The sequence below is a fragment of the Bison bison genome, unplaced genomic scaffold (assembly GCF_000754665.1).
Source record: "Bison bison bison isolate TAMUID 2011002044 unplaced genomic scaffold, Bison_UMD1.0 scf7180017864329, whole genome shotgun sequence".
In the NCBI taxonomy this organism is placed as follows: domain Eukaryota; kingdom Metazoa; phylum Chordata; class Mammalia; order Artiodactyla; family Bovidae; genus Bison; species Bison bison.
The window spans coordinates 5454895-5476173 of NW_011494901.1; the positions used below are offsets into that span (position 1 = coordinate 5454895).

General features: G+C 37.4%; 1 protein-coding gene across 1 annotated transcript in view; it reads right to left on the reverse strand.

The window, feature by feature from the left end:
* Positions 1–12337: 12337 nt before the first annotated feature.
* SLC30A5 (solute carrier family 30 (zinc transporter), member 5) overlaps positions 12338–21279 on the reverse strand; it is a 33250-nt gene continuing 24308 nt past the window's right edge. The window contains exons 10-16 of the mRNA XM_010853599.1: positions 21033–21241; positions 20268–20425; positions 19319–19448; positions 16792–16999; positions 15781–16007; positions 14667–14795; positions 12338–14068 (exon numbers count right to left, since the gene is read on the reverse strand). Of these exons, the coding sequence (XP_010851901.1) occupies positions 13898–14068; positions 14667–14795; positions 15781–16007; positions 16792–16999; positions 19319–19448; positions 20268–20425; positions 21033–21241 (1232 nt within the window). The 3' untranslated portion in view covers positions 12338–13897. The remainder of the gene's footprint in view (positions 14069–14666; positions 14796–15780; positions 16008–16791; positions 17000–19318; positions 19449–20267; positions 20426–21032; positions 21242–21279) is intronic.

The following is a 21279-nucleotide window of genomic DNA, read 5'->3' on the forward strand; positions in this document are numbered from 1 at the left end:
CTACTAGCTGAAGCTGATTTAAAAAAAAAAAAAAGCATACACTTTGAATGATCCTAGGATGCCAGGCCTTTAGCAGACCTAAGTGACAACCCTTTTGTGAACATTGCACAGTGGAACTTCTTTTAACACAGAAGTTCTTAACTGGTGAACATTTTGTCTCGGGGTGGGAGAGGCTGCAGGGAGGGGGAGATTTGCATTTCTGATTGTCACAACTGGCAAGGTGCTACTGCCATCTAGTAGGTGAAGATCAGAGAGGTTTCTAAACATCCTACAATGTATAAAACAGCCTTACCCCCTAAACACACACACACACACACATAAATAATTATCCAGCCCCAAATGTCAGTTGGGTTTTCCTGGTGGCTCAAATCAGTAAAGAATCTGCCTGCAATGCGGGAGACCTGGCTTTGATCCCTGGGTTGGGAAGATCCTCTGGAGGAGGGCATGGCAACCTACTCCAGTATTCTTGCCTGGAGAATCCCCATGGACAGAGGAACCTGGGGGGCTGCAGTACCTGGGGTCGCAAAGAGTGGGACCCAACTGAGTGACTAAGCACAGCAAATGTACACAGTTTAGGAGCGCAGGCTTGAGAAATTTTGCAAATTGTGTTCGTACTTTAGGAGTCACTTCTATTGAGAATGTTAACATCTGTTTTTAGGAGCTGTGTTTGTTTTTTATTTATTTAGCTGCATTAGTTGCAGCATTCGGGATCTTCGTTGCATCATGCAGGATCTTTTTCGGTAAAGAGTCTTTCTAGTTGTGGCACTCAGGCTTATTTGCCCCAAGGCATGTGGGATCTTAGGTCTCTGACCAGGGATTGAACCCCTTCGTTGCAGGGCAGATTCTTGATCACTGGATCACCAGAATGTTAACTTTTGATGCTTAATTAACACAAGTTTCATGGATCATCTCCTTTCTTTATAACACTTAAAAACTTGATTTTTCTCCTGGGTGAACTACTCCATGTTCTCTCCCCTGGCCTGGTTTTTAGTGCCAACCACATACTAGGCAATGTTCTAGGTGCTAGGAAAACAGCTCTGAACAAAACGGGTGAGATCCCTACTCTCATTAAGTGTATATTCCAGGAGAGTGTACATTCTAGGAGAGAAACTAAGTTAATAAGTACAGTAGGAAAAAATCAGATAGTACTAAGTGCAAGGCAGAGACTAAAAAGCAAGGGATTCAAATAGAGCCATTTGGTAGCTGGCTTACACTTGGTGGGTGAGAGATAGTCTGAGAAGTTGGCATTTAAGCTGAGGCTTAAGTGACAAGAAGGAAAACACTCCAGAGAGAGGAAATAGTCTGTGAAAACCCAATGATAGTGTTGCCCTAAAATAGACTGCCAGTTATTTCTCCAGCAAAAATGGGTTTATTCACAATCAACAAAGACTTGCAATTTGGGATCTGTATCCATGGCAAGCCATACAAGTTCCATGCCACTAGAGGACTCTTACAGAGAGGGGAAAAGGAAGTTGGAAGGACTATAATAAACAGAGTCCATTGAAGGAACTGAGAATTTGAAGTATTGTGGCTTTTTATTGACTGCATTCATGCCGGGTAAGAACTACCTCTTCTTCCTGTTGGGCCCTGCTATAGCTGGGCTTCCCAGGTGGCTCAGTGGTAAAGAATCTGCCTGCCAGTGTAGGAGACTCAGGTTCGGTCCCTGGGTCAGATGATCCCCTGGAGGAAGAAATGGCAACCCACTCCAGTATTTTGCCTGGAAAATACCATGGACGGAGGAGCCTGGCCATGGACAGAGGAGTCCAAACGGTCACAAAAGAGTCGGACACGACTTAGCAGCTAAATAACAACAGTCACAGGGCATGAAATGTCTCCTTTCTGACCTCCTATTCTATTTTAATTGAGGTTTCTGTTTATTAATTTTTTAAATAGGCATGAGCTTGTCATGTTAAGAAAAGCCCATATGGCTAGAGCATGGGGGGAGGTAGGAGTAGAGATGAGATTAAAGAAATTGGAAAGGGTAAAATTATATAAGGCCTTATTAAGCCAAGCTATGATAGGTACAGTGGAAGGCTTTGAGGGTTTTAAGCCAAGGCGTGGCATAATCTGTCCTTTTGAAAGATAGTGACTGTGGAGACATTACACAGTGTAGATGGGGAGGAGACAGAGGGGGAAGCAGGAGGAGGGGAAGAGAAGCAGGGGAGCCATTAAGAGGCTACTGTAGGAGGCCAGATAAAAGATGATGACTTTGATGGTACTAGTAGTGTTAGACAGAAAGAGAGAGATTCTGGATATATTTTGGAAGTAGACTTGCTGAGTCTTGATGGTTTACATGCTTGGAGTGAAGGAAAAGGAGTCAAGGATGACGCTTAGGTTTTGACTTGAGTAAATGAAACAGAAGACTAAGAGATGAACATTTTTTAGGGAGTAGCAGGTTTTGGGTAGGAGATCAAGAATTCTGCTACATTTGGAATGCCTAGAGATATACAAGAGAAGTCTATTAGGCAAAGGTCAGGGTGGGAGCTAAAGCCTCTTTTCCTGTAGATAGTATTGTAACTGTGATGCAGGTGAGATCATCTAGAGAATGTAAAGCAGAGTAGATGCCCAGGAGCAAGCCCCAGGGCCCTCCATATTAAAGGCTGAACAGAGAGGGGGAGCCCTTCTCTGTCAGGAAGTGAGGAAGATTGGGGAAGAACACCATACAGGTAGGGCACCAAACAGTGGTTTCTCACAAAAGAGAAGGTGATGTTTCACAGAAGGAGTAGTGGTTTAACATGGCAGATTGAATATACATATTTCTTCCTGAAGGCAATAGAGGGATTTTTTTTTTTTAATGCACAAACTGTCAAAGATGAGTGAGGAAACAATAATGACATCATTTTGGAAGCAGGAAACACATTGAAGAGTGATAATGGAAGTACCAGACCAAGGAAATTAGAATCTAGGCTGGCAGTGGAGATTAAAGAAGCAAATTGATTCATACTGTGGATTCCAGCTAGTCTTGGGAATTGGAGGCACCGGGAGTCTATGAAACTGGTGACGTAGGTAGAGTTGAGAGCAGGACTGCTTGATCACCTCCTGCACTTGGGAGCATGGTTAGAGTGAAACATCTTCTTGGTCCTGGCAGATGATTAGAGGCTGAACTAATGGAACTTGGGATTTCAGACTCCAGGCAAGCTGAAAGGGGATGAAGTGAAATTCTTCATCCCAATTAGTGAGACCTCCTGCTCCCTCTTCCACTTAGTCCCCTAAATGCAGGCAGCTGGACTTACGCCCTCCTAAGTGAGATCAAAGTGTGCTTCTCTGAGAAGTGAAGAGCCTGAAACAGAAGTCTTAAAAATACAGAAGGTTAAGAAGGATGATCAATGAAATGGATGGGACATGTTTAAAGTGATACCGTTTGACCTACTTGTATGCTGACAAAGGGTTTCTAATCAATATATTAATTTCTTACTCCTAACTATTAACAGCCAGTCAAGGAGCACTGGACAATTGAAGGAAGTCCTCCAACTTGAAAGAGACCTAACAAGAATACATAAAAAGAAACTCCTAGAACTTTCCTGGTGGTCTAGTAGCTAAGACTTCACACTCCCAGTGCAGGGAGCCTGGGTTCCACTCCTGGTCAGGGAACTAGACCCTGCATGCCTCAACTAAGACCTGGCACAGCAAATATATAAATATTTTAAAAAAAAAAGAACTCCCAAGTGGACAGAAAATTCAAGGAGAAGAAAGCTAAAAAAATAAGTATAAAAGTTATATAATCAGAGAAAGAAAAGATAATAATGCACCCATAAACAAGTTTTAGAAAGACTCTAAGGAATTAAAAATATGATAACAAACATTAAAAATGCAATAGCAGGTTTGTAAGAGAAAGTCAAGAAAATTTCCCCCAGAAAGGGCAAAAAGACAAAGAGATAAACTATAGCAAATATAAGAAATTTATTTATATAAGAAATTCATTCCATAAGAGCTGACATACAACAGATGGAGGAGTTCTAGAAAAAAAAAGACAAAAGAAAATGAAAGGAGGAAATTATTAAAGAGAGAAAACAAGAAAACCTCTCAGGACTAAAGGACATGAGTTTCATGGGTCCATGTCTTAGAGTTGCACAATAAGTGAACCAAAGGCTCATCTCATGGCATATTCTGCTGGCATATGACATTTAAAACAAAGGGGAGACCCTTAAGGAAACAAAATCAGATACAAAGGATCTAGAATCAGAATGGAATGAGGTTTTCAATAACAATGTTGAAAGCTACAAGATTTTGTAGGAAAATTATTTTCAATCCATAATTCTGTACCCAGTCAGACCATTAAACAGTCATGAAGTAGAATAAAGACATTTTTAGATGGGCAAAGTCTAAAAATTATTTTCCACATGTGCATTTGTAGAAAGTTATTGGAGTGTGTAGTCTTCTAACAAGGATGAAAATTTTAAAAGGTGAAGGAGACTTCCCTGGTGGTCCAGTGGTCAGGACTCTGCACTTCTACTGCACAGGCGTGGGTTAGTTCCCTGGGTCCCTGATTTGGGGAACTAAGAGCCTGCGTGGTGTGGCAAGGCCAAAATAAGAGCGGAAGGTGTGGGATCAAACAAAACAAAACAGTAGTTCCACCATAGGACAAAGGCAAAGAGAATTCCCAAGACTTTAGGTAACCCTCAGCTGACTCTTCTTAGTAGGCCTGGAGAGCAGTATGATTGAATAGAATGACAAGGATGATGGTGGGTTCTAAGTGGGACATCTCCAGGCAAAAAATTAAATCAATACCTTACTTGAAGTATTTGAATATACTGAGAAGAGACTTACACTTCTGGTGGAATTGGAGATGAATGAGTAATAGGTACAGAAAAACTAGGCAAATGAAAATAAATAAGGCACTATTAAATCTATAACAAGCTAGTTAAAAGAAAAATTGGAAATGTAATCATAATATGGGACTTAGTGCAGATTGGTAAATCATAAAATAATTAAAACACTGAAGATTGATTTAACCCCAAATTATGGTTCAACTCTATTGGGAGGTTGGGGAGGGGAGTGTTAGATGTGAGTATGTATGTGTGCTGATAGTATAAAAGCGCCGAACCCTTGTCTTCCATTGTTAGAAGTGGATGATTTTTAAAACTGGTAAAAAAAAAACTACAAAAAATAACAGTATAAGGACATTATTGAGAATTATGACTGTAAATAGCAAATCACAGAGTTACAAAAATAGAAAATGGTTCTTTTTAGAGAGCAGGAATGGTAGACAGGGGTGTAATGATTTTGTTATCAGTTTTAAAGAACTATTTGACTTTTTAAAACAATACACTGTGTAACTTAAAAAAAAATTAAGGTTAGGGTGGTTGATGTATTGACTGAAAATTGGGGACATTCACACTAAAATGTTGATAGAAACAGGAGTTGAAAAAGATGACAGTATAGGGAATCCCCTGGCAGTCCAATGGTGAGGACTCTGCATTGTCATTGCTGAGGGCTGGGGTTCAATCCCTGATCAGGGAACTAAGATCCCACGAGCTATGTGGCCAAAAAAAAAAAAAAGTATACAGAAAAACACCATAAAATAATTTTCTTCAGTTGTATATTGACCATAGATTTGTAAAGCTGATGTATACTTTAACCCCTTGCCATTGTCCCTTAAATTTGTTATTTTAGGTTTTGGATACTGTGTTTAATAGTCATGGAGGTTATACAATAAAGAGTTGGTCCACCTCCACAAAGGAAAATACATTAAAAGGTTCTTGGGTATCCTTCAGGAATATTCTGTGCACATATAAGAGTACACAGGTTTTTTTTTTTTTTTGGAAATCTTAGCTCTCCGACCAGAGATTGAACCTGTGCCCTCTGCAGGGGGAACACAGAGTCCTAACCACCCAGACCATCAGATAAGCCCCATGTAAAAGTACATAGATTTTAAAGCTGCAAGGTACGTCTGCTCCTATTTCTATCCCACAGTGGATATGTGGGTGTGTGGCCATGGGGAACACAAAAATTGGTTTACAGAAGTAAGGGTGTTAATGAACTGGTACTTGAGAAGGAAGTGAGAAACTTGTTTTTAAACGTTTTATTTAGAATACAATTTGTTATATTTAGAATATGGTCTGTATATATTTCTTGAATTGGTCTCATGCAAAAACATGTTACAGTTGAAGCTCTATTTATTGTGATGAAATAGTGTTTACATTTTAAGGCAGGGAAAGAAAACTTAAACATAGAAGTCTCCCTCCCCGTCTGTCTGGGTCTCCCCCTTCCCTAATATCCAGTGTTCATCTGCATTACACATTAACTAGACCTTCTTAAATACAGAAGTGTTTGCTTAACTGTGAAGATCAATTTGTTCTTTCTTCTGATGCTAGCAATGTACTGTCAAAAAGGAACAGCATTCTTTCCCAACTCTGTAGGAGGTCATGGTGACTTGCTGTTCACTTTGTACAAGTTTGTATGTGTGTGTACTTAGTCACTCAGTCATGTCTGACTCTTTGTGACCCCATGGACTGTAGCCCACGAGGCCCCTATGTCAGGGGATTCTCCAGGCAAGAATACTGGAGTGGGTTGCCATGCCCTCCTCCAGGGGGTCTTCCCAACCCAGGGATTGAACCCAGGTCTCCCGTATTGTGGGCAGATTCTTTACCAACTGAGCCTCCAGGGAAGCCCTTGTACAGGCTTATCTAGTCTATGTATCTTTGGTGAACTTTGTGCAAAATATCTGTATGTCATTTTGATGTATAATCTGTTGTCCTGAAAATGTATATGACTGTGCCTTCAACTTCTAACTTTGAAACAGTTCTAGGAGCTGAGAATCTTATCTCCCAGGTTATGATCCTTAGTTTGACTTGAATAACATTCCCTTTTTTCTTCTCAACTTGATTATTAATTGAATTTTTGTTGAAACTTGTGATTAATTATAGCAGTGTCCAGTAAGGGAAATATTAATACATTTGTTTTTTCCTATAGACATTACTCTGGGAATAAGTTACGCCCTGTGTGGTGGTTTAGTTGCTAAGTTGTGTCCATCTCTTGTGACCCTGTGAACTGTAGCCTGCCAGGCTCCTCTGTCCATGGGATTCTCCAGGCAAGAACACTGGAGTGGGTTGCCATTTCCTTCTCCAATGCATGCAAGTGAAAAGTGAAAGTGAAGTCGCTCAGTCGTGTCCAACTCTGAGCGACCCCATAGACTGCAGCCTACCAGGCTCCTCTGTCCATGGGATTTCCCAGGCAAGAATATTGGAGTAGGTCGCCATTTCCTTTTCCAGGGGATCTTCCTGACCCAGGAATCAAACTCAAGTCTCCTGCATTGCAGGCAGATTCTTTACCAACTGAGCTACAAGGGAAGAGCTAGCAAAGTGAGGTGAAGTATTTTACAGCTAAATGTCTCACACATTTGAGAAATCTGTTGTAAAGTCAAACTTCACACCTCGTAGGACCTTCAGTTTGTTAGGTTAAGTTGTGGTAAGGAGATGGACTTCCCTCATACCTCAGTTGGTAAAGAATCTACCTGCAATGCAGGAGACCTTGGTTGGATTCCTGGGTCAGCAAGATCCCCTGGACAAGGGATAGGCTACTCACTCCAGTATTCTTGGGCTTCCCTTGTGGCTCAGCTGGTAAACAATCCATCTGCAATGTGGGGGGCCTGGGTTTTATCCCTGGGTTGGGAAGATCCCCTGGAGAATGGAAAGGCTACCCACTCCAGTATTCTGGCCTGGAGAATTCCATGGACTGTATAGTCCATGGGGTCACAAAAAGTCCGACATGACTGAGCAACTTTCACTTTCAAGGAGATGGAGGAAAATAAAAGGGAATGAAGAAGAAAGGCAAGTAATAAAAGAAGCCCAAGAAAAAACGGATGGAGAATGAGAGGACAGTCTACTGGTCCTGGAAATTGAAGAAAGGATTCTCTTCTGCAAACCACTCCTGCTATATCTGTTCTTACTCTGTTTGCACAGTAATGAGTCTTTGCACAGTGAGTAGTCTTTCTAGAAGGCTGAGTAGCCTGAGACTCTTAAGACTGGGGCTGAGTAACATGGGGTACAGTACAGAGCGAAATTAAAGCACAATTTAATAGTCTTTTGTTGGTGCCCAGCTATACTTTACAGTGGCTGTTTCATGAGGTCAGAAGTGGGAGTAGGTGAAAGTTGCCGCTGATCACCCCAGAACTCACTGGTGATCCTAGCTGATGAACCTAAGGCTCAGAGTTTACGCAGATTCAAATTTTTACATAGCCAAGATATGGACAAGTCAAACTTCAAAATCATAACGAAGTGCACTGATCTTCCCTGATTATTGAAAATGTATGCCCTCTCCTCCATAACGGTTTTTGCAATCTTCCAAGAGGAATGGTTCTCTTCCTCCTCTGAACTCGGAGCAGTGTTAAACTTACCTTTCTCTCAGCATGTATCTCTTTCATGCTTTTACATATTTTTATATTTTTATAAACTGTTTTGTTCCTATGAGGGCAGAGACTGTATTACTTCTTTGTATCATGCACCCTGCTTTGTACACTATAGGCTTTTAATGCATTTGTTGCCTTTAACAAAAATGGTTCCTGTAGATGAATTTAGGACTATTACCCTGATTGCACAGGACTGCAAGGGCTTGATCACCTTATATTCACTGGATCCAAACCCTATCATTTTAGGTCAGAGATTAAGTGACAGACACTTGGATCACAGCTATGGGCAAAGTCTGATTCCTAGGCCCGCCAGGGTCCAGCCCACTATCAGTCTGCAGTCTTTCATATTAGGCATTCCTGTCCTGCTCCTGTGAGAAACCAAGGCAACCAACAATGGAAAACCCTACTTGAAATAAGGCGTAAGTCACTGTAACTTAGCCCTTTTTACAGGGCTCGAGATGAACACCTGTATGATTACCTTATCCTGGAGGAGGGCATGACAACCCACTCCAGTACTCTTGCCTGCAGAATCCCATGGACAGAGGAGCCTGGTGGGCTACAATCCATGTGGTTGAAGAGTCAGACATGATTGAAGCGACTTATCATGCATGCATGCGTGATTACCTAACAGGTCTGTGGTTAGCTGTAACCTGATTTTCAGATATCCTCAATGCTATGCTCCTAACCTTCCTAATCATAGGACTGCTAACCCCACACCCACACCCACAAGCCGTGATTGCACAAAAGGGAACCCCTAATGGGATTATACACTTTACTCCAGAGGAAATTAATCCCCTTGCCTTCTGTCTCCAATCCTATTGGTCCTTTTGATCTATCAAATGCCACCTCCTTTGTGAAGACTCACCCTTGTCCCTTCAGCTAAAAGTAACTTCCATTTTCTGAACTTTGCCACTCCCTCATGGCACCAAATTTCTCTAAATCTTGAATTACCCTTATGTACACCTTATCTTCCTTGTGTAACAAACAGTGAAGGCAGGGTTTGTGTCTGATTTATTTTTTACCTTAAACAGCGAGCTTATGAATAATTGGCAATGAACATGCTGTTTAGTCCGCCCAAATCTCTCATTTGGGCTTTGGCAAAGGCCTTCTCACTGTTCCGTGGATTCCACTCTGGTTTTCCTGTCCTGATCCTTTTGAAACTAATCAGCTCAAGTTGCCCCTTACTCAAAGCCCTCCACAGATTTTCCATGTCCTTACTATACTGCTGCTACTGCTAAGTCGCTTCAGTTGTGTTCAACTCTGTGCGACCCCTGAGACGGGCAGCCCACTAGGCTCCCCTGTCCCTGGGATTCTCCAGGCAAGAACACTGGAGTGGGTTGCCATTTCCTTCTCCAATGCATGCAAGTGAAAAGTGAAAGTGAAGTCGCTCAGTCGTGTCCAACTCTGAGCGACCCCATAGACTGCAGCCTACCAGGCTCCTCTGTCCATGGGATTTCCCAGGCAAGAGTACTGGAGTGGGATGCCACATGCTAACCACCGCCTGCCTCAAATGCCGTGCATTTGATGTTCTTTCAGGGTAGAATAGGGGCTATTAATAGAATACAGTTTAGGATACTAATATTGTTTGGTTCCTTATTCAAATCTGGTTCTGTTCCCTGCCATGGAGATCCTCTTTGGCTAGCTCTAGCACCTCTCTTGAGTGAAACCAGACTGCCTGGTTTGGAAAGTTGGCTTTACAACTTATTAGGTGTATGATTTGGGGCAATTAACCTTTTGCTTCCTCAGTTTCCTCATCAGTAAAATGCGAATAACAATTAAGACATATTGATTGCTTAGAACAGTGCCCACATAGTACATAACAAGGGTTCAGTAAGTTATTGCTCTTCCTCATACTGCTTATCACAAACTGGTATTTTTACATATTGGTCTGTCTTCTACATTTAGAAGTTCCTCTAGGGCAGGACTGTTTTATTGGTGATTTTACCCCTAGCTTCTAGAGCAGTGTCTTGCTATAAAGAACTTCAGTGAGTTTTGTTAAGAATGAATGGATTTATTCAATGTTAAAAAAAACATAAACTACTAAATTGTATTATTTCTTAAATGGGCTTTCCATAACTGTGTGAATACTGACAGATCTATGTACTGTACTTTGCTTCGGGGGAAACCTCCTTAGCCTTTATATTCAAGAGGAATATAGCCACAAAGAGGAACAGTGTATCTGGAAAAAAACCTAGTCCATTATACTGTTATTGAACTAGATCAGTTAAAGCTAACTTATTATATGGTAACACTAGAGTACTAAAAAAAAAACTGGATAATTGTGTGCCTACCATATAGTTGCTTTGAGTAATTACTAGCAAATTAGTAATATAAAAGCACTTGAAAAAATGCAGTAACAGAAGTTAAATTATAACTAAGATTCTGACTCCTGTATATACCTGTGTAACCACCACTGTGCTCTAGGTATAGAACACTTCTACCACTCCAAAAAGATCTCCCTGCCCTTTTGGAACAATTCCCTGTCTTCCCAAGGCAACCGTGTGGCAGGCAAAATAACAACTCCCTGAAAGATGTCCTTGTCCTCATGCCCAGAACCTGTGAATATGAACATACCTGTGACCATGTTACATAGCAAAAGGGACTTTGAGATAGGGGATTATTTTGGATTACCTGGGTGGGCCCAATGTAACCACAAGAGTCCTTAAAAATAGAAGAGGAAGACAGAAGAGTGGGTCAGAGAAAGATGCTACAGTGAAAAAAGAGGCAAGAGAGATCTGAAGTGTAAGAAGCACATGACCTACTCTTGTTGGCTTTGAGGATGGAGGAAGCGGTTGGTCAAAAAATATAGGTGGTCTCTAGAATCGGGGAATAGCAGCAAAGAAACAGTGACCTCAATCACAACTATAGGACTGAATTCAGCCAGCAACTTGAAATGAATGAGGTAATGGATTCTGAGAGCCTCCATAAAGAAATGCAGCCTTGTGGCAACTTGATTTTAGGCCACTAAGTCCCATCTTCAGCTTCTGACTGCAGAAGTATAAGGTAAGTTTGTGTTAAGTAATCTTCTCTGTTTTTGGACTTTACATGTATGGAACCATATAGACCTCTTTTGTGCTGTGCTTAGTCGCCCAGTCGTGTCTCTGACTCTTTCAGACCCCAAGGACTGTAGCCCACCAGGCTGCTCTGTCCATGGGGATTTTCCAGGCAAGAATACTGGAGCAGGTTGCCACGCCCTCCTTTAGGGGATCTTCCCAACCCAGGGATTGAACCCAGGTCTCCTGCATTGCAGGCGGATTCTTTACCAGCTGAGCCAGCAGGGAAACCCAGCCTTCTTTTGTAGCTGGTTTCTTTCACTTATTCTTTTTTTGGCTGCACCCTGTGGCATGTAGGAATCTAAGTTCCTGGACGAGGGACTGAACTCTCACCCCTTGCACTGAGAGCACAGTCATAACCACTGGACTTTCAGGGAAGTCCCTTACTTATGTTTTTGAGATTCACCTATATAGTTTCTAACAGTAATTTAAAAAACTGCTGAGTAGTAGTCTATTGTAAATATACCATAATTTACTTATCTATTGAGGATGGACATTTAGATTCTTTTAGTTTCTGGCTGTCACAAACATGTACATTCTTGTTCCACTCTTTTTATAGACATGTTTCCATTTCTCTTGGGTAAAGACCCAGGAGTGGAACTGCTGGGTCACAGGACAGATGTATGTTCAACATTAAAAGAAACTGTTGAACAGTTCTCCGAAGTGGCTGCATCATTTCATATTCCTACTAGTAGTGTCTGGGTTCCAGTTGCTCCGGAATTTAAGCAGACTGTATTCTGATTTTATGTATGAGAAAAAAAAAAATACAAAGCAGAAGCTGATTTGCCTAAAGTCGTATCTTCATGCTGCCTTCTCTTTCATCTTGATAGTTGTCAATCACATTAGCTTAATTTTCTTGCTATTTTTATGCCTTCTAAGGGAGATGACAATTTTATTTTTAAAGGGAAATACAATTTAAAAAAATGATGTAATATTGTACCTATCTACTTAAATTTTTTAATGTATAAAAATTACATTAAAACATCCATATGCAATTATTTTCCCACCACTCCAAAGTTTTAATATGTATTGAAGAATCTGGACCAGAAAATGTGTAAAGAGAAGACAAGGAATATCAAAATAACTTATAACAAATTTCTAAAACCTCTCACATATTAAAATTTGTAAGACAAAAATATGATTTACAATACATGTTTGCCATTATGGTATAGATAAGAAAATAGTACCCATACTAAAATTAATTCATCCTACTCATCAAAATTCCTAGTATAAGAGAGAAAATATTCAGATGCTTATAAATAGGTATTCAAAAGTTCTTTTGGACAACATTCTTTGGTGTTCATAGAACTGCATATATTATTACGTATCTATTTATCATACAGTCTTTTCAGACTATACATTCAGTTTAAATCGTAAATGAAAAAATATAAATTAGATATTATTACAGAAAGTACTTATAGGGTATTTTGATTTCACAGTGCCCAAGGGTTTATGAACAAGATTTACTTATTAAACTTTAAAATAACCACCTAATTCTTTGATGTTTCTTTTATAGCGATATGTTTCAGAAATTTTTTTTTTTTAAGTTACATTTTTAGGCAGAAAATTCAACTCTGAGTTGACAGTTATCTATGACTCTCTCCACTGGCTCTTCCACAGTATATGGAGCTAAATGAAAAGATGAAAAGCCTAGCACTGCTTGGATACCAGCTTAATAAGCAACTTGGAATGCCAGATGCATAACAAGAAGTGGAATATTCTACTTTAGAAGACAAGTGAGTGAATAACATGGACACAACTTAGTCTAAGTTCTTTACCCTAATAAAGCAATTATTCATTTGCAAATATTACCAAAAGTAAAAAAAAAAAATTTATTTTACAGAGTGGTTGACTTCTGTAACGCATCAAAATCTGTCATGCTGTCCTTCACATCCCCACTGCTGCCTCCTATCAATGGCTGAGGTCTCTCCCAAGTAATTCAGTTTACATTTAAAGTGGCAACAAGGTTTTACTTAATGGATTTAAGTTATAATTATAAACCAGTTTTATATACAGAAAGTCCATAAATATAGATCTTTTATTCCTATTTTATCCTAGGGCTATGCAAAAAAGTGACTAAATTTTTTTCATTTGGGTATTTGTAATAAACATGTTACATACATTATTTACAGTGGAGATGCTTTCTGGAGGAAAGTAAACACACAGAAGTAATTTTGGTCTTCACTTGAATCCATCATTATATGTTCATTTTTGAAGATGATGTGATATTACATCACATTCACTCAAATTTCAGGTTTGCTATTTTACACATAATTTCAACAATTATTTTACTTGTACAATTAATGCTTCATTCTATATTTAAATTTCCTTTAAGAAAGATTCCTTGATCCAACTGTAGGGAGCTTTAAAAATTTTTTCAAAAGCAACAAAATGTTTCTGTACAATTATGTGCAATTTTCTTCCTTCTGGTGGTATTATAAATACCCGGCCTTTTAATCTTCATTGTTCAAACCCCAGCGGTAATTCCCAAGTTATCTCACATGATGTAAGTACCATCTTTGTAGTATTTCATGGACTCCATTTGTTTTGTCATAGTCAGAACATCATGAAATCCAGTACTCAGGCCAGACATATGTTGAAAGTATGCTTCTTTTTCCACTTGTATCGTTAAATTGTTTACTCCAGCATCTTTAAGTATTCCTGTAACCTGTTATAAAAATCCATACATTGAAAAGCATTTAGATTAATGCATTTAGTGCACATGGATTAAATAATGAATATCACATTTTAAAAAACAGCCAGTCAGTGATACGTCCTTAAAGTAACATTTATTATTTAGCTGGTCAAATATTACATAGGATCTGTCAGGAGGCCAGTAGCTCACTGAATTGACATTCAGAGGAGTAAAGGAGAACAGCGATTGTTTTCAATTTGGTAGGTCCAGAATAGGGATACAGGACTGTTTTCATCCTTATCGCCACCCTGCCAACTTTATTATTATTAACTTAGGACTATTTATAATAACTTATTTCTTGACCATCTGTTGGTAATCAAGGTGGATTACAAATGAACTTTTTTTTACATTAACTTAAGCTTGTCCTCCACATAATAAAGACTGACTTTATTTTTACTATTTTTGGATATAAAACAAATCTAAATGTAAAAAAGAAAGCTGTCCCTGGTCAGCTGTAAGGCTGATATTTAAAAAAAATTAAGTGACAATCGAGCTGTAGAACTTATAATGTGTACAATTTAACTTATGAATTACCTCAACTGAAAGTATTTTTAAAATTTAAGAGGATTACCTGCTGTACTATTCTTTGTTCCAGCACATCAGATGTTACCTGTATATGAATTGTTCCTGCCACAATACTGGCAGAATGACGCCAAAAATGTGGGTCTCGGTATGATATTAATCCTTCAATTTTCTGTAGCTGTCAAATAAAAGGAAAGGTGATACAAATGGACTTGAAAGGCTACTTTACTGAACACAAAGCAGTCTTTCTGGTCCAGGAACCATTATTAAGCTGATTAAAAATAATAACAATAATAAGGAGAGCCTAGAATTTAGAAGGGAACAGGAGGGACAACCACAAGCAAAGGCGTCTACAGTACTGACCTGGCACTGATGCCAGGAAGGAAGTCTGGAACAGGACGTGAGCAGGGTTACACAGGCCTTTACACACAATGGTGCACGCCTATTTTTACCTATGTAACATGCACTTTCCCTGTTTTAAACTGGATATGTTTAGTGAACTACCTCTTTTCCTTTATACTGATACAAACATTCAAGTATTATTTTATATTTGAGATAACACATTCAAAAGACAGCCTTCACGTTCAACAATACAGGCTGGTTAAATTCAATGGGAAAAAATTTACAAAGCAGTACAAAACATTTTTTTGGCCGTTTTTAATATTTTTAAAGTATTTTTACATAGAAAAATAACTCTTCAAAAGTATTTCTCTCCAGGTGGTGAAACTAACTATATATATTTTTTCTTTTTTATACTTTAAAACTTTCTGTAATGGATGTATATTAGTTTTGAAGTAAAATACTTTTTTTAGTAGGACATAGTAAAAACTTTTTTGTAGTAAATACCAATTATGAGAAAGTGAGAAAACTTTACTAATTTTATTTATGAAACCAGTGTGGTTAAAATGTTATATCTTATATATTCAAGATGCCAACTGTTCATCAGCAGATAATATTAAATGGCGAACTACAAGTTGAAATATATTCTATTTGTGTCTGGTTTTTCTATGAATTGCCTATCCATATTTTCAGTTCATTTTCTACAAGACTGTCATTTTCATTTTCATCTCGTTTGGCCAACTTAATTTCAAATACTATTTTATTTTTTTTTTCAAATACTATTTTAAAAGGAAGAAGAATAGTAAGGAAATTATACACAGTACCTTTTCTAAGGCAATATGTAGCTCTTTTTCATATTCTGGTGGCAGCCTCAGAAGTAGAACCTGACAGGCATCTTTAATCAGTGGGACAACACTGAGAAATATTAATACAGCAATAAAAAGAGAACAGAGGGGATCAGCAATGAACCATCCAAACTGCTCTATAAGAATGGTGGATACGATCACACCAATACTGCCGAGCGTGTCTGCCAAAACGTGTAGAAACACACCTACAAGTAAGGTACATAAAACATTAAAAATTAAAGCACATCTAATTTAGGTTTTTATTCATTCTACAAATGTCACAAGGTATCTATTATCCACCAGGCACTCTGCTAGGGGCTGGTTACTTCCAAATGATTAAACCTCCTCACTTCATCAAGGAATTCATGGCATAGAGGTCAAAGTAAAGTCAAAGTAAAGATTTGGGCAACTATTAACAAAGTGGTGAGTTTTACGATGGTGTAGTTTGTTTGGGAACGACTCCTAGAAATCATACATGTGCCAACTCTTGACATTACTCAAATTATTTATATTAAAATATCAGAATGGGGAATTCTCTGGGAGTCCAGAAGTTAGGACTCTGCACTTTTACCATCAAGGGTGCAGGTTCAATCACTTGTTGGGAACTAAGATCCCATAAGCTGCATGGCACGTCCAAACAAATATCAGAACAAATATCACATAAATGATAAATACTTCCCCTGTATTTTTTTTTTTACAGTACAATAAACATTTTCTAATTCTTTTACATGAAAGTGCATAATAACACAGTTTCCCTCGCAACTAATATTTATACAAGTGTTACTATGAAAGGGACTTTATAATTACAATAATTCATTAAAAAAAATGGACATTTATGAACATTTGTGGGCATTTTCGATAACAGATGATTTTAGATCTCTTAGCTACAGATTGTTCTTTTTTAAATAAAATTGTACCAGAAGCCCAATTCTTAGTACAGTATCAACTGAGAACAGTTGAAAGGTAGGGCGGTTCCTGGCCAGGACTCACCCCTCATGTTAGCGTTCATGCCTCTGCCTGCAGATCCGTGGCTGTGGCCGTGGCTGTGCCCATGGTCACTGTGGCCGTGCGCGTGGTGTGAATGGCTGTGATCAGACGAGTGACAGCTTCCTTGAGAAGCTCCATGGCTGTGGTTATGGGCATGGCTAAAGGCACAGATACCAATAAGGTTTACTATCAGCCCTCCAACTGAGACTGGCTAGCAAGAAAGAGGAAAGAAACCTTTAAATTTGTAATTAAAAAAAAAACCAAAACAAATTTGTTATCAAAACTTACTATACAGCTATATGTTTTTTTTGGTTCACAGTTTTGAAAATATAGTAAAACTTCACTAAATTCAATGAGAAAAAATTTTAAAGTGTGAATTTTAGAATATTTTAGAAGCAGCACTTAAGTTTCAAATACCAAAGTGCTGACAAGTAAAAGGATTTAGGTTTGCTTTAATTAAATGATTAAGAATAAAAGTGTACTTGATTCAGGGTTTATGAATAAATAAATGATGCTCAAGTTTTGTCTTGTTTAAATAAGAGTTTGAAAGTACTGCTTAACTAGAGCATGTATACACTGTACCTGAAATCTCATTTATATTACTAGGTAAATTTCAATACTTTAAAAGACAATGACTGTAATTTACTAACGAGTGGACTCCAAATAAACATAGTCTTATTGTGTCTTAACTATAGTAAGATTTACCATAATAAAAAAAAGTGTAATGAAAAAGCATTTTTTTCAAAAACAAAGTAAGCGGGATTATCTTTACTTAATGGTGCCACAATAATACCTCAGAGGATAAACAAAGTTACTTACCTTCATTAACACCTCTTACAAGATGATTTGAAATAGTAGCTCATGGCACTATTTAATTTACATATATCTACAATTTCTCCTTTAGAGAAATCCATTTGTTTTATAAAAAGAACATATAAAATTAAGGGCACAGAATATTTTAATTAATTTTCAAAGCTAGTAAGAGACTAGCTTTGTAGTCTGTAGTAAACATGTATAGAACTTATTTACTTCTTCTCATGATTCAGACCATCTGTCTGTCAGATTTAAAAACTTCAGTCAGCTTTATGATCCTGAAGAGTGTTAATGAATTTTGAATGAAATAAAATACTGTTTGCAGAGACTTCATTAGATCATAAATACTCTCCTCTGTTGAGAAATACTTCATTTTTCTGTATTTCATCAGAATGAAAAAAAAATAACAAAGTGAAAGGCCCCTCTAATTCTGCCCTCTAAGAGTTAGTCTCTCCTAAGAGGACGGTGTATATTCTATGCACAATACTAATATACATATATATATATATATATATATACACCTTTTAAAAATCAGTAACAGGATCATATTCAATACTATTTTATATTTTTTTTTCACTTAGTGCATACTGTAAATATTTTTCATGCCAGCATATATTGATACACCTTTCTTTTTAGTAGGTGTGTATTCTATTGGATGAGTGCCATTTAACTAGTCCTTTCATTGGTGAACACTGTTTTTCTTTTTCCCTGCCACTGTACCATTATAAACAGTGGTACAATGAATGGTGCACCCCTACACCCTTGTGTGAATATTTCTGTAGCAAATATTAAAGGTCAGATATAAGCATTTAAAAATCCAAAATATATATCCAAATTACAATTCAAAAACATTTACTACATGCTTCCATCAACAAGATTCATAATTGTTTTTAGTCATTTAATGATTAATAACAGACTGTAAAAAAAGAATATATATATATGTATTTTTATATATATATATATCACTGAATCACTTTGTGGTAGATCTAAAACTAACATAACATTATAATAAAAATTCTACTATATTACAAAAAAATAATCCCTACCAATTAATAGTTGGCTTTCTATTGTAAGCCAGGTGCTAAAATTTAAGAGTTAATATACACAATTCAGGTCCTGAAAATACATCTTAACTGTGGAAGAATGACAAATTAAACAACAGCTTTAAGTCAGTGTTGCTATAAGAAGACTGCACAGATACAATGGGAATATTCAGAAAGGGAAATCTAATATACTTTGTGGTGCGAAGAGAGGGATGAAGGGAAGGTATCCCACCAGAGGAGACATTAGAAGTAAAGGCTAAAAGGGCAGAATGTGGGAAAGGTACGAGAACTACAAGGAAAAGCACATGTAAAGGTTAAGGGGCACAGGGAGAACATTAAAAGTTACCATAGCACTAATTTAGAGTAATCAAGTCTTTGCAAATTTCCTCAGTTACCTAAAAACACATCTTCAAACAAAAACATTTAATAAGGCAGAAAAAAAATCTGTGTTTTAGAATGTCATCTAATATTCTGACAACCAATGTACTGGAGAAAGGTGTATTAATTTCTAAGAGTCAGCAGTGTAAATGTAAATAGAAAGATAGGAAGTTATGTTGAGTTAAAAAAAATAAATAAAACCTTGTTAGGTCAATAATTACAAGTAGTTAAACATTAGTAGGGAAAAAGCTGTATGAGTATGAGTAGAAACTAAATAGTAAAATGAAAAGACTTACTGTCAACATGTGTGTGTCTAATTCCGGAGGATCAATTAACCTGGCCACTGACTCCATAAACACAAAGAAAGCTATTACCACTAGAAAAAGCCCGTTAATAAATCCAGAGAGAATTTCTATTCGGCCATACCTAAAAATGGAGAATATATTTTTAGAAAAGGAAATTAACAAATGAAGTATTTTTAAAATATAAACATTATTATGTTATAAATGAGGAAATGAGTCCAGATTTTCAACTACACAAACAGTAAGACTTGAAAATTACCAAGATTTTAAATATCATACTACTGCTGGAAGGTTTATATGTTTGTTGGGATTTTATGTGTTTATCAAAGTCCTTCTTCAGTGTCCCCTCTTATATAAAGATGTCCTAATTTCTTAGCAAGAAGTTACTTTTCTCTCTTTCAAGACTTTGATGTTCTCTGTATCTGTCACAACACACAGATTCAACTTGTATCAAGATTTTTTGTATCTTTGGCTCATTCATCTTTCAAAATATAAACAGCTGAAAATAAGCTGAATTTATTAACCTATTTACAGTAGGTCTTTATCAAAATACTCTGAACAAATCAGGGATTCTAGTATTCACCGAATGATTCACTTAATGAAAGGATACTGCATGCATAATCACTTCAAAGTTTGAATTCTCTTCCTAACAGCAAAGATGTGAATGATCATGCACATTCCATGACCTCAAAGAAACACCGCTGGCCAAATAGCTCGCTATTTAACTGATTTTTGCTACCTATCTATGAGAAGGATTTGTCAGGGAGTATGGTCTTAAGCTTACTGCCATTCAGTATTTATCAAATGCTTGGTTTATTTCCTCTTATCTACTTTAAAGAAAAATTAGGCTCTGAAAAATTAAATTTGTATTCAAGGTAGTAGAATTTTATCCCATGAGATGGAATTTGCTATTAACACAAGCCTTGATAGTCAGTGTACCTACCCATAGGAGAAAATCCGAGTTGCTTTCCATCTGCTCATCAGGGCTGCAAAAAGTCCCATGACCAAAGCAGAGCAGTCAAAGAGCATGTGAAATCCATCCGAGATCAGACCCAGACTATTGGTCAACACGCCATAGAACAATTCCACAAAGGTAAAAAGCTAAACCATGTTCCAAAACAAAACAAAAAACAACAGGGGAATAGTTTTTATTTCCCAAAAAAACAATTGGGCAATACTGTTTTAAGATAAATCTATCAGAATTTGATCATAAGGAATTTAATGCTTAATTACGCAAAGCTTACTTGAAGATATACCGCCTCTTTTCATTACTTAACTGATTCTCACACAAGAAATCTCACTTCATATAAATGGTAAGAAATCATGCTAAATCAGATATGTCCATCTTATAAATTATTTAAAAGGAGATAGCTTTATCTACATGTCTGTAGAACTCAATAAACTAGATTAGAAAATGTTAGCAATCTGGTTGGGAGTGAGATCCCATAAGGAGTACATTAGAATCTTTATAAGCTACTCTATTGATTTGAATGGCACATGAAACCAATGTCTCTAAAATACCTCAAAAGTGTTTAAGCAGTATGAATATGATCCTGTAATCTTTCTACTAGAGAAAATATTTTAGCCCACCTCTATTAAAATTTTTGGGAATAACAAAAATTACACCAGAACTGTCCAAATTAAAAGATTAAGGCTTCAAAAAGAAAAAAAAGATTAAGCTTTCAAGATATGCCATTAAAACTCTTACCAGATTCAAACACAAGAAGTAAAAGATCTGCCTAGAGTCATTTTCCTCAAGAATTTGTTTTAGTGATTCCTTAATAAACCTAGGGATGGACTGGGAACTATGCTGAAAAGCGTCACCCATGAAGTTATAAAGAGGTGTTCCTTCAGGAGAATATCCAATGAGGGTACCTTTCTGTCCTTTCTTAGAAGGAGATGATAAGATGTTGGCAGCTAAAAAAAGGAAAAAAAAAAAAAAAAATATATATACA